The sequence below is a fragment of the Gymnoscopelus microlampas genome, assembly GCF_963454915.1.
Source record: "Gymnoscopelus microlampas genome assembly, chromosome: 1".
Taxonomy (NCBI): domain Eukaryota; kingdom Metazoa; phylum Chordata; class Actinopteri; order Myctophiformes; family Myctophidae; genus Gymnoscopelus; species Gymnoscopelus microlampas.
Window position 1 is genome coordinate 1485001 of NC_139962.1, and position 12500 is coordinate 1497500.

At 42.5% G+C, this 12500-nt stretch overlaps 1 protein-coding gene across 1 annotated transcript in view; it reads left to right on the top strand.

The window, feature by feature from the left end:
• Nucleotides 1-12500, top strand: part of LOC311053789 (AP-2 complex subunit alpha-2) — a 50661-nt gene that overhangs the window by 14784 nt on the left and 23377 nt on the right. Inside the window, exons 7-12 of the mRNA XM_084069474.1 lie at nucleotides 1-105; nucleotides 3212-3362; nucleotides 6682-6850; nucleotides 9153-9290; nucleotides 11418-11525; nucleotides 11717-11791. The exon at nucleotides 1-105 is cut by the window's left edge and continues 4 nt beyond it. Of these exons, the coding sequence (XP_083925600.1) occupies nucleotides 1-105; nucleotides 3212-3362; nucleotides 6682-6850; nucleotides 9153-9290; nucleotides 11418-11525; nucleotides 11717-11791 (746 nt within the window). The remainder of the gene's footprint in view (nucleotides 106-3211; nucleotides 3363-6681; nucleotides 6851-9152; nucleotides 9291-11417; nucleotides 11526-11716; nucleotides 11792-12500) is intronic.

Genomic DNA, 12500 nt, shown 5'->3' on the forward strand with positions numbered 1-12500 from the left:
TGACCTCTGCCTCCGTTGACCTCCAGGACTACACCTACTACTTTGTGGCTGCGCCCTGGCTGTCCGTCAAACTGCTACGCCTGCTGCAATGCTACCCTCCACCTGGTACTGTGTGTGTGTGTGTGTGTGTGTGTGTGTGTGTGTGTGTGTGTGTGTGTGTGTGTGTGTGTGTGTGTGTGTGTGTGTGTGTGTGTGCGCGCGTCTGTGTGTGCGTGCGCGCGCGCGCGTGTGTGTGTGTGTGTAATATTATTATTTGCATAAAGTAGTTGGCTACAACCATTAAAATCATAATTAATCATTTAAAGTTTTTATCATGATCTGACTGTGTGGTTTAAACAGCCTGCTCTGCTGTGCGCTGCAGTTATAGATTAGCCTATTCGTGGTACGATGGTGTCGCGCGTTGAAAATATCAGAGCTACAAGCTCACAGCACGTTTCAATGCGCCGCGTTGTGAGCTTGTATGTCTGCTATTTCTGATACGCCACAACACAGCTGAGAGACACAGCTGTGTCTCCTCCTGATCGGCGCTGAGTAGGGTGGCTCTGGCTCGCTCGGGTGTTTGTTGATAAACAGAACCGGGATTTTTCCGAGGTGATAGAATCTGAACCAAGCCAGACCCAATTGTCGATAAAAGGACCCGAACGCGTGTGGGTCGTGGATATTATGCAAGCACAGTGACTGTCTGTCTGCAATGGATACAGTGGTGAAAGTTGGTGAAAGCTGCTCACACTGATGTTTAGCAGAAAAGTAATCAACCTCGGCCACATATATCATGACATATATAAATAACGTTAACAAAACAAAACCTACTTTTGCATATCAAGGTTGAATGAGAATCGATGTAAAGCACAAAATATATATTAATGTGTTTATACTGTGCGACGGTGTCGCGCAGGGAAAGGCTGTGGCACAGGGTAACCGGTGGACTCGCCCCAATACACCCTCGCCCCCACTTTTTCAGGCGGACCAGCGGTTCTTGTATTCTTGTATTTGTTTTACTGAGGATAAGGGTAGAAATAGGTTTAGGTTTAGACATAGTTTTACTGAGGTTAAGATTAGGAATAAGGTTAGGTTTAGACATAGTTTTACTGATATGTTTAGGAATACCACCCAGGCGAATACCGCTGGACTTTCCCCGGGGCGACTGTGTTTTGGGGCGAGCGGGCGTTTTGGTATTCGTTGTGCAGCAGTTCACTCATGTGCCCACTTTATTCATTTCATTTTTGGCAAGCGACATCTCTGCCTGATATAGTAGATCATATCATTTAGTTATCTATAACAACAGGAACAGATTGCATCTGTGATAAAGTGTAAAGAAGCACAGCTCTAACGTAACGTAACGGTGTAATGATCAGCATGTATGCAGTGCAAACACACATGTGACGTTAATTATAATATAATATGGACGATAAATGTATTCTTTGGCCGGTAAAATATAATCCTATAAAAAATATAATCCCAAAAAATGCCTAGCGGAAACCCTGGTGTGTGTGTGTGTGTGTGTGTGTGTGTGTGTGTGTGTGTGTGTGCGTGTGTGCACGTGCGTGCGCTGAATGTGTGTTCTCTATCTCTACAGCTAACACCCCTGATGTCATAGTTAGTAAATGAAAACCATAGGGAGGAGTTCATTCTGGTGGTCGGCTGTACCTTTGATTACAACAAAGTTACAAAGTGCTTTTACAGAACATGTTAAAAACAGCAAATGACAAAGCAAATAAAAAACAAAACAAGTTACAACAGTAGAGGTGCCAATTAAAGGCAGACAGTCCTAAGAGAAGAACATTTTAAAATGCATTGTGAAGCTCACAGGAAACCAGTGGAGAGCAGCCCACATGGATGTGATTCTATGGAAGTTCATTCATTCTTATGAGAACCTCCACGATATCTATATGTTTTAGCCAAGATCCTCCTACCATTATTTTCCCATACTGCGATTTGCCTCGAGTGTTCGTAGAAAAATATATATATATTGTTGTTGTCGGGCAGAAAACTCTTAGTCTTCCTTTTTCAAACTTGTTATATCGCCTATTGTTTAGACCCTCCAGAAAAATGTGATTATGTGATCGCAGAATTGACCGCATAATCATTAAAATGGCGCATAATTATGCGGGGGTATAGCGTTTTTTTCAAAAAGGCCCCATCGCATCGCATAATATGTGCATCACATAATATGTGTATCACATAATATGTGCTTCGCATCGCATATTTCCGCATATTTAGCAACTTTTCACATATTTCGCATTTTTCGCAACTTTTCGAATATGGCATATTGCCGCATATTTCACAACTTTCCTCAGATTTTGCAACTTCCCGCAATTTCACTGCATAAAATTGCCAAAAGCAAAGCATAATCAAGGATTTTTACCCGTGTTTTTCTGGAGGGTCTGATTGAGGATGTGATTCTATGGAAGTTCATTCATTCCTATGTGAACCTCCACGATATCTATATGTTTTAGATAAGATCCTCCTAACATTATTTTCCCATAATGCAATTTGCCGCATCGCATCGCATAATACACGCTTCGCATCGCATATTTCGCAACTTCCCGCAATTTCACCGCATAAAATTGCAAAAAAAGACGCATATTTCATCGCATAATCAAGGATTTTTACCCGCGTTTTTCTGGAGGGTCTAACTGTTTTGTAAATGAATGCCCCCGTTTGTCATTCCACTATGTCACAACAAAAGTAGCAAAAATAGCCGATTTAACCCATTAAGACCTGGAACTGTGTCATTTTTAGATTTAAGCTAAAAAGCATTATTTTACACTTTGGGCTATTCAAAAATAGCAGATATACAAGCTCATAGCGCGGCACCGAGTGCCGCGCTATGAGCTTGTATATCTACTATTTTTGAAAAATCATGAAAACGTGTGCAAATATTTGAATATATATTCTTTTAAAGCGAACATTTTTAACTCAAATCTTTGCTTCTGGGGGGTCCCTGGAACAACATATTTTGATGGGGGTCCACGGCCAAATACATATAATTTTGGGGGTCCTTGACATGAAAAAGATTGAGCACCACTGATATAGAAACATACGTTTTTCAGAAAAGTTGAGATTTAGGAGACATGTAGAATCGGCTTCAGGTCTCAATGGGTTAAAGGCTCACAGCATGTCTCACTGAGAGCCTGCAGAGCGTCTGTTTTCTGCTGAATGAGTGTAAATGTTCTACTTCCTCTTCCTCCCGCTCGGCGCCGCCCCCTAGAGGACGCAGCGCTGCGCGGCCGTCTGACGGAGTGCCTGGAGACCATCCTGAACAAAGCCCAGGAGCCCCCCAAGTCCAAGAAGGTCCAGCACTCCAACGCCAAGAACGCCGTGCTGTTTGAGGCTATCGCCCTCATCATCCACCATGACAGGTTAGAACACTGTTTGAGGCTATCACCCTCCTCATCCACTATGACAGAGAACACTGTTTGAGGCTATCACCCTCCTCATCCACTATGACAGAGAACACTGTTTGAGGCTATCACCCTCCTCATCCACTATGACAGAGAACACTGTTTGAGGCTATCACCCTCATCATCCACTATGACAGAGAACACTGTTTGAGGCTATCACCCTCATCATCCACTATGACAGAGAACACTGTTTGAGGCTATCACCCTCATCATTCACCATGACAGAGAACACTGTTTGAGGCTATCACCCTCATCATTCACCATGACAGAGAACACTGTTTGAGGCTATCACCCTCATCATTCACCATGACAGAGAACACTGTTTGAGGCTATCACCCTCATCATTCACCATGACAGAGAACACTGTTTGAGGCTATCATCCTCAGTGACAGGTTGATAGTACATTTACTTAAAGGTAGGGTAAGTGATTTTCTTTGGTTAAAATAAGTGTTAAATATATCTATATTGTGATAGTACTCATTACTATAGAGTGTTTGTTCAGTAACAGTGTTAAATAGCTCTATATTGTGATAGTACTCATTGCTATAGAGTGTTTGTTCAGTAACAGTGTTAAATAGCTCTATATTGTGATAGTACTCATTACTATAGAGTGTTTGTTCAGTAACAGTGTTAAATAGCTCTATATTGTGATAGTACTCATTGCTATAGAGTGTTTGTTCAGTAAAAGGAGTCTCCATGTCTCTCCAGCTCTTTATTAAACAGAAAATGCATTTTCGTTTCAGTTTCAGTTTCATTTCCAATTGTATCCAATCAGGACAGAGAACTCAATCAGGATACAGATTAAACAAGTGAAATTGGAAGTGATGACACTAAGAAATGAGCAGGCAAAATTCGAACTGGAACACTATAAAAATGAAGCTTAAAAATTGGTACTTTCTCCTGATTGGCTGAGAGTTTGACACCTACCGGAAAAAAAAAATTCTGTTTATTAAAGAGCTGGAGAGACGGGGAGACTCCTGTTACTGAACAAACACTCTATAGCAATGATTACTATCACAATATAGTGCTTTAACATTTTAACAAAATACTTTTGGTTTTAACCAAAAAAATATCACTTACCCTACCTTTAAACTATCTTTATGTTAAATACATCGTCCACCATGACAGGTGAGCTGTCACCCAAGACAAAAAGAAAAGAAAAGAAAGAAAAGCCCAGCTGGCTTTACTTCTTCTATCTGTGTGTGAGGTCTGCCTCTTTAGGAGAGCAGAAGCAGCCTGGACTCTATTCCTTACAATGAGAGAGTGAACACAGCCTCTGGATCATACTTTATTAGCCGCATGCTGAAAGCTGGCGGCTCTACAGACAGCACTAGTCCTAGTCCGACACCTGAGTGACACTGGCTGTCCTGGCTGTCCTTCACACTTCCCGCCAATGGGGAGACGGTCCTTTGCAGCACCCGCCTCTCCTCCTTTGACACCTATTTGTCATTGGCTGTCCTGCCTGTCCTTCACACTTCCCCCCCTTTAAGCCACTGGGGAGACGGCGCTTTGCAGCACCCGGAGACGGCGCTTTGCAGCACCCGCCTCTCCTTCTTTGCAGCAGAGAGAGAGAAAGGGAGATAGCCTCAGGCCGGAGGGTTAGCCTAAATGCTAGCGTGCTTCATTAGACCTAGTTTGGCTATTAAGTTATTATTTGGCCATGTTCACACTGACTTCAATCTTAGCTATTGTTGGGAAGACCCGTGTGGTGTCACAAAATGTTGCCACCACTTATATAAAAAACGTTAGAGCGTTAATCTGCGACGCTAAATGTTGCCAGGTTTGGCGAGAGAAACAAGCAATCCAAAAAACAAGTAATCAGGTCTATGAAAAGATTGGGCATGCGGCTTTATTATGACTTTGGTCATATCTTGTTATTATTATTATTAGTAGTAGTAAGAGTGTATTCGTTACAATAGGAGAGTGAACGTGAACACAGCTCCTGAACCATTCTTTAGCTCTATGGCAGTGGTTCTCAAACTTTTTCGTGCCAAGGACCCCCAAATAGACACTTATTAGCCCGCGGACCCCCATTTGAAAAGATAAGCCAGGGACCCCCCATAATAGAAGATTTTTACGGCTCTTTAGCAGTGATTCTCAACCATTTTAATTTCAAGGACCCCCAATTTAACATGCATTAGGGCTACGGACCCCCATTTAATAGCATGTATGTCTCTGGGACCCCAATTTATATTGTAAAATCAATGTTAATTTAACTCTGAGAGTGTACAAATGGAACCAAATGGACCCGTTAGGGTCCATTTGGTTCCATTTGTACACTCTCAGAGTTACAGACCAATAAGGGTCCATTTGGTTCCTGTCCATCATTTAGCTGGGGACCCCCTGGAACCCCCTCAAGTACCCCTGGGGGTCCCCGGACCCCACTTTGAGAACCAATGGTCTAGACGGCTCCCACACAGGAGACCACTCCCCCTCTGGTGGTGAAGTGACGGTTTGGCCTATCTTCATATAAAAGCCTCTTTTCTGTCGCTCGTCATAAAGAGCAGATCTACAAGCTGACACACACACACACACACACACACACACACACACACACACACACACACACACACACACACACACACACACACACACACACACACATAGTGACACCGATCAGCGTGTGTGAGTGGAGTGTGAAGCATTCAGAATGCATCTTCTGACACACCTGACCTGTGATGCTCACATGAAGACTTTACACCCTTTACTGGTCTTTACTTAGTAGCAAAATGACACTGAAATATATGGATTTATATAGAAATGTACGAAGATCTTTATCAATGATGACCATTGACTCTCTCTCTCTCTCTCTCTCTCTCTCTCTCTCTCTCTCTCTCTCTCTCTCTCTCTGTCTCTGTCTCTGTGTCTCTCTCTATGTCTCTCTGTCTCTTCTCTCTCTCTCTCTCTCTCTCTCTCTCTCTCTCTCTCTCTCTCTGTCTCTGTCTCTGTCTCTCTCTCTCTCTCTCTCTCTCTCTCTCTCTCTCTCTCTCTCTCTCTCTCTCTCTCTCTCTCCTCTCTCCCTCTCCCTCTCTCTCTCTTTGCCCCTCTCCCTCTCCCTGTCTCTCTCCCTCTCTCTCCCTCTCTCTCTCTCTCTCTCTCTCTCTCTCTCTCTCCCTCTCTCCCTCTCCCTCTCTCTCTCTTTGCCCCTCTCCCTCTCCCTGTCTCTCTCCCTCTCTCTCTCTCTCTCTCTCTCTCTCTCTCTCTCTGTCTCTGTCTCTCTCTCTCTCTGTGTGTGTCTCTCTCTCTCTCTCTGTCTCTGTCTATGTCTCTCTCTCAGTGAGCCCACTCTACTGGTCAGAGCCTGTAATCAGTTGGGTCAGTTCCTCCAGCACAGAGAGACCAACCTGAGGTATCTGGCTCTAGAGAGCATGTGTACTCTGGCCAGCTCAGAGTTCTCCCACGAGGCCGTCAAGACGCACATCGACACGGTCATCAACGCCCTGAAGGTGAGACCGCAGCCCCCCCCCCCCCCCCCCCCCCCCCCCACTGGGGCTCAAACACTAAGTTTTAAAATTCAATGTGTGGAAACCCTGAATGTATATGCTTGTCATATTATATTAGCCTGGCGTAGCTAGACTATATCACTGTGTGGATATGAGTCTGGTGCTTCCATGAGGACATTTTTTAGCGGTGCCAAACGCTCTACATTTGACCGCGTCTCCGTGTCCGTCCGTCTGTCCGTATGAGCACGGGATGAGCACGGCAAAGAAGCAACACATACAAACACACGCACACACACACACACACACACACACACACACACACACACACACACACACACACACACGGACTTGGAGATTGCCTATGCCATCTCTCCTCTCATTGGCCACACGTGCCACTGGTTATCAAAGAGGGGTCCAGGGTCCCCCAGGGGTCCCCCCTCTGTCTTCCTATTGGCTGGCCTTTAAACAGCTATAACTCCAGTTTGCAGCATGCCACCACGTCCAAATTTGGTATGTGGATTTAGACCACCAATAGGGACTAACTGAAATTACTTAAGTCCCGCCCCCTCTGTCTGCCCATTGGCTGGGCTTTAAACAGCCATTATTCCAGTTTGCAGCATGCTACCAAGTACAAATTTGGTAAGTGGACTCAGACCACCAATAGAGACGAACTGAAATGAGTTAAGCCCCGCTCCAAAGGCACCGCTTCCTTCACACAGGGTGTGATTTTTTTCCCAAAGGGCGGGATCAAAACAATGGCCCTCGATGCAATTGGTTAGACCTACAACCAGCTACCAATTACAGTCTCCCATATTCGCGCCAGGAGGGCGCGCCTCCTCTGCCTCAAGCTCTGATGAGTCGGCGCGCCTCCGTCATGGACAATAACTATTATCACGTGTGCGCGTGAACGCGTGTTCAGCGTTCCCCTACCGTAGCTTCCTGGTTGCTATGTGGGGGGGGGGACAAAAAAACCCCGCCTCGCGCCTCCTCCTCCTTGTGTTTTCAAAAACACGTCAAACACGTCATTGGCACGTTGCGCCATAGCGGCAAAAACGCGTGAAACGCGTTAATGGCACTCAATGAGTTAATGAGGCCCGCAGGTTAATATCAGAATACTGATATATTATTGACTTCAGCTGTTATGATTCATAACATGCAAACATGACCCGCTTTAATTACTAATTCTATTGCCTTTTTTATGTCCAACGTGTTTGTATTTAAGTTCATATAAAGTTAACATAAGTATAATAGATGCATTTGAAATTAATTAAACATCTTACTTTTCAGGATTCAAAAAATAGGATTCCAATTCAAAATATGCAAAAATAGCAGATCTACAAGCTCAAAACGCGTCGCACTGCGGCGCGTTTTGAGCTTGTAGATCTGTTATTTTTTGCTACTTTTGTGTGACATAGAATGGCTAAGTACGGCATTCCTTTACGAAAAAAGTTAAAATACAGAGATAAGAGGTTTCTGTCTGACAGTTCATGCAATGTGTTCCTCTGGAGTGAGTGTGTAAATACATCCCCCCTGCTCTATGGCATGTGTGATCACACTGGGCCCTCATTTAGCAATGGAGTGAACAAACCAGCTTATATTTTACGCCCAGGTCCAAGTGAGATTTATCAAGCGATCCTCTACAGCCAATCCTAGCGTACATTTGGTCTGTATCTCACGGCCGTCATCCTACTATAATTCTAGTAACCTCACGGTGGTAGGTAGCTGCTGTCTTCTGTCTTGGGGGGACTCTTGATCAAACTGCGCATGCGTCGTTGCCAGGTTTCGTGAGACAAACAAGCAGCAAGGTCTATGAAAACAAGGCCAAACGAAACGAACCCTACAAGCAACGAGGTCTATGAAAAGAAGGCCAAACGAAGCGCCTTCACACATACCTCGCCTATTGGAAAACAGCCGATCTACAAGCTCACACGCCACGACGGGACGCGCGCGGGGGAGAAACCGCGCGACAGGACGTGCATTAACCCCAAGTTTGCAACTACTTTTGCCTGCGCCCTGCCTGCGGGCCGCACGCTGAAGACAAAGTCACCATAGAATGATAAATGCAGACACTTAAGGTGATCTCGCCGTACGCCCGTTTTTTGGGTAAATGAGGGCCAGTGTGTTGTTGTTATTGTGTACTTACAGTCAGAGTGTTGTTGTTATTGTGTACTTACAGTCAGAGTGTGATCGCAGTGTGTTGTTATTGTGTACATACAGTCAGAGTGTGATCACAGTGTGTTGTTGTTATTGTGTACTTACAGTCAGAGTGTGATCACAGTGTGTTGTTGTTATTGTGTACATACAGACAGAGAGAGATGTGAGTGTGCGTCAGAGAGCAGTGGATCTCCTCTATGCCATGTGTGATCGCTCCAACTCCAAGCAGATCGTGGCAGAGATGTTGAGTTACCTGGAGACAGCAGACTACTCTATCAGAGAGGAGATAGTACGTCACACACACACACACACACACGCACAGACACGCACGCACACACACACACACACACGCACGCACGCACGCACGCGCAGTGGTGGAAAGTAACCAAGTACATTTACTCAAGTACTGTACTTAATTACAATTCTGAGGCGTTTTTTACTTAACTGTCAGTGTTTCTGACTTTCAATACTTTTACTCCACTACATCTCAGAGGCAAATATTGTTCTTTTTACTCCAGTGTAATTATTTGAAAACTTTTAGTTACTAGTTACTTTGTAAAGTAGGATTATTATTATTACAAAACATACATTAGCCACTTCAGCCCTATGTACATTTCGTCCAATTTTCAAATGATTTCTCATACATTTTGAAAACTTGAAATTCTACTTTATTGTCAGTATCATCTGATACCCTTTCCTTTGGTCATACAGTGTTAACTTTGTCGACTAAAACTATGACGAAACATGTTGGTCGTCTATCTTTTTTCACTGACAAAATCAGTGGCACGGGAAGGGGGGGGGAAGCAAAAAAAAAAAAAGTTTTATTTTAATATTTCTTTTTTTGTAAATTAAAAAAATACGTGTATTTTTGTAAAGTCTATACACACACATATCAAACAATGATGTATTTAACTTTGGGGAATAAAATATTTCTTGAAAAAGGTGAAAACAAATTGGAAAAGGTGAAACAATCGCGAAATAAAACAAAAAAATAAAATAAATTATTTTTATAAATAAATAGATTTTTATGCTGTTTTAAATGTTTCAAATGAAATTAAATTGAGTTTTATTCATATATTAATCATCTGAAATGTATTTGTTTTAATCTAGTTTTAGTTGATTCATTAGTATAAGATTTTAGTCGACTAAAATGTATGTTTGGCGGTGCCTTGATGGCGTCGAAATGGATGATTTATACTAAGCTGTGTGCCAAAAATAGCTGATCTACAAGCTCACAACGTGTCTGCTATGCGTTGTGAGCTTGTAGATCTGCTATTTTCGGACCGTGACACCTGTGACAACCTGTGACAACTACTGGATCTCTTCTCCACTAGTCCTGGATCTCTTCTCCACTAGTCTTAGTTCTACTGGATCTCTTCTCCACTAGTCTTAGTTCTACTGGATCTCTTCTCCACTAGTCTTAGTTCTACTGGATCTCTTCTCCTCTAGTCTTAGTTCCACTGGATCTCTTCTCCTCTAGTCTTAGTTCTACTGGATCTCTTCTCCACTAGTCTTAGTTCTACTGGATCTCTTCTCCACTAGTCTTAGTTCTACTGGATCTCTTCTCCTCTAGTCTTAGTTCTACTGGATCTCTTCTCCGCTAGTCTTAGTTCTACTGGATCTCTTCTCCTCTAGTCTTAGTTCTACTGGATCTCTTCTCCTCTAGTCTTAGTTCTACTGGATCTCTTCTCCTCTAGTCTTAGTTCTACTGGATCTCTTCTCCTCTAGTCTTAGTTCTACTGGATCTCTTCTCCGCTAGTCTTAGTTCTACTGGATCTCTTCTCCACTAGTCTTAGTTCTACTGGATCTCTTCTCCTCTAGTCTTAGTTCTACTGGATCTCTTCTCCACTAGTCTTAGTTCTACTGGATCTCTTCTCCGCTAGTCTTAGTTCTACTGGATCTCTTCTCCACTAGTCTTAGTTCTACTCGATCTCTTCTCCGCTAGTCTTAGTTCTACTGGATCTCTTCTCCACTAGTCTTAGTTCTACTGGATCTCTTCTCCACTAGTCTTAGTTCTACTGGATCTCTTCTCCTCTAGTCTTAGTTCTACTGGATCTCTTCTCCTCTAGTCTTAGTTCTACTGGATCTCTTCTCCTCTAGTCTTAGTTCTACTGGATCTCTTCTCCGCTAGTCTTAGTTCTACTGGATCTCTTCTCCACTAGTCTTAGTTCTACTGGATCTCTTCTCCTCTAGTCTTAGTTCTACTGGATCTCTTCTCCTCTAGTCTTAGTTCTACTGGATCTCTTCTCCTCTAGTCTTAGTTCTACTGGATCTCTTCTCCGCTAGTCTTAGTTCTACTGGATCTCTTCTCCTCTAGTCTTAGTTCTACTGGATCTCTTCTCCACTAGTCTTAGTTCTACTGGATCTCTTCTCTACTAGTTTATCCTAGCAGAATAAACGTATCTTCTACCTACAGGTGCTGAAGGTAGCCATCCTAGCAGAGAAGTATGCAGTGGATTACACCTGGTACGTTGACACCATCCTCAACCTGATCCGTATCGCTGGGGACTACGTGAGCGAGGAGGTGTGTTATTATTATTATCATTATTATTATTATTATTATTATTATTATTATTATTATTATTATTATTATTATTATTATTATTATTATTATTATTATTATTACCCTTATTAATTATATTATTATTATTATTATTATTATTACCCTTATTATTATTATTATTATTCTCATCATTATTATGATCATTATTCTAGGTGTGGTACAGAGTCATCCAGATCGTCATTAACCGTGACGATGTGCAGGGCTACGCTGCCAAGACCGTCTTTGAGGTGAAAACACAAGGTTTAAACATCATAACTGATTTAATAACATAGATATGAGGTGAAAACACAAGGTTTAAACATCATAACTAGGGTTGTCCGATATTGGCTTTTTTACCGATAACCGATATACCGATATTGTCCAACTCTTAATTACCGATACCGATATCAACCGATACCGATATATGCGGGGATTATTGTGATTAGGGTAAGCTCAAATTTCATATCACACACACCATATACAGTAAGAACTCCTGTAACTTATTTATAAAGCAAAAAAAAAAAAAAAAAAAAAAAAAATTTTTTTTTTTTTCAAAAACCGATACCGATATTTTCCCGATATCAATTTTTATGCTAATATCGGCCGATAATATCGGGAGGCCGATAATATCGGACATCCCTAATCATAACTGATTTAATAACATAGATATGAGGTGAAAACACAACGTTTAAACATCATAACATAGATATGCGTATCATATTAACTCTGTTAAGTCTTTGGCGTCAGTCAACAAGCATCATTAAAAGGCTTAAAGAGCAGCAGTCCTGTGTGAACGGTGACGTCTTCCTGAAGCACAGCTCCCTCTGCTGGCATAACATGACACGACCGTTTTGACATGAAGTGCCATGTTTTACTTTTCTTTTGATTGGTTGATTGATTGATTGATTGATTGATTGATTGGTTGATTGATTGATTGATTGGTTGACTGAATACTTA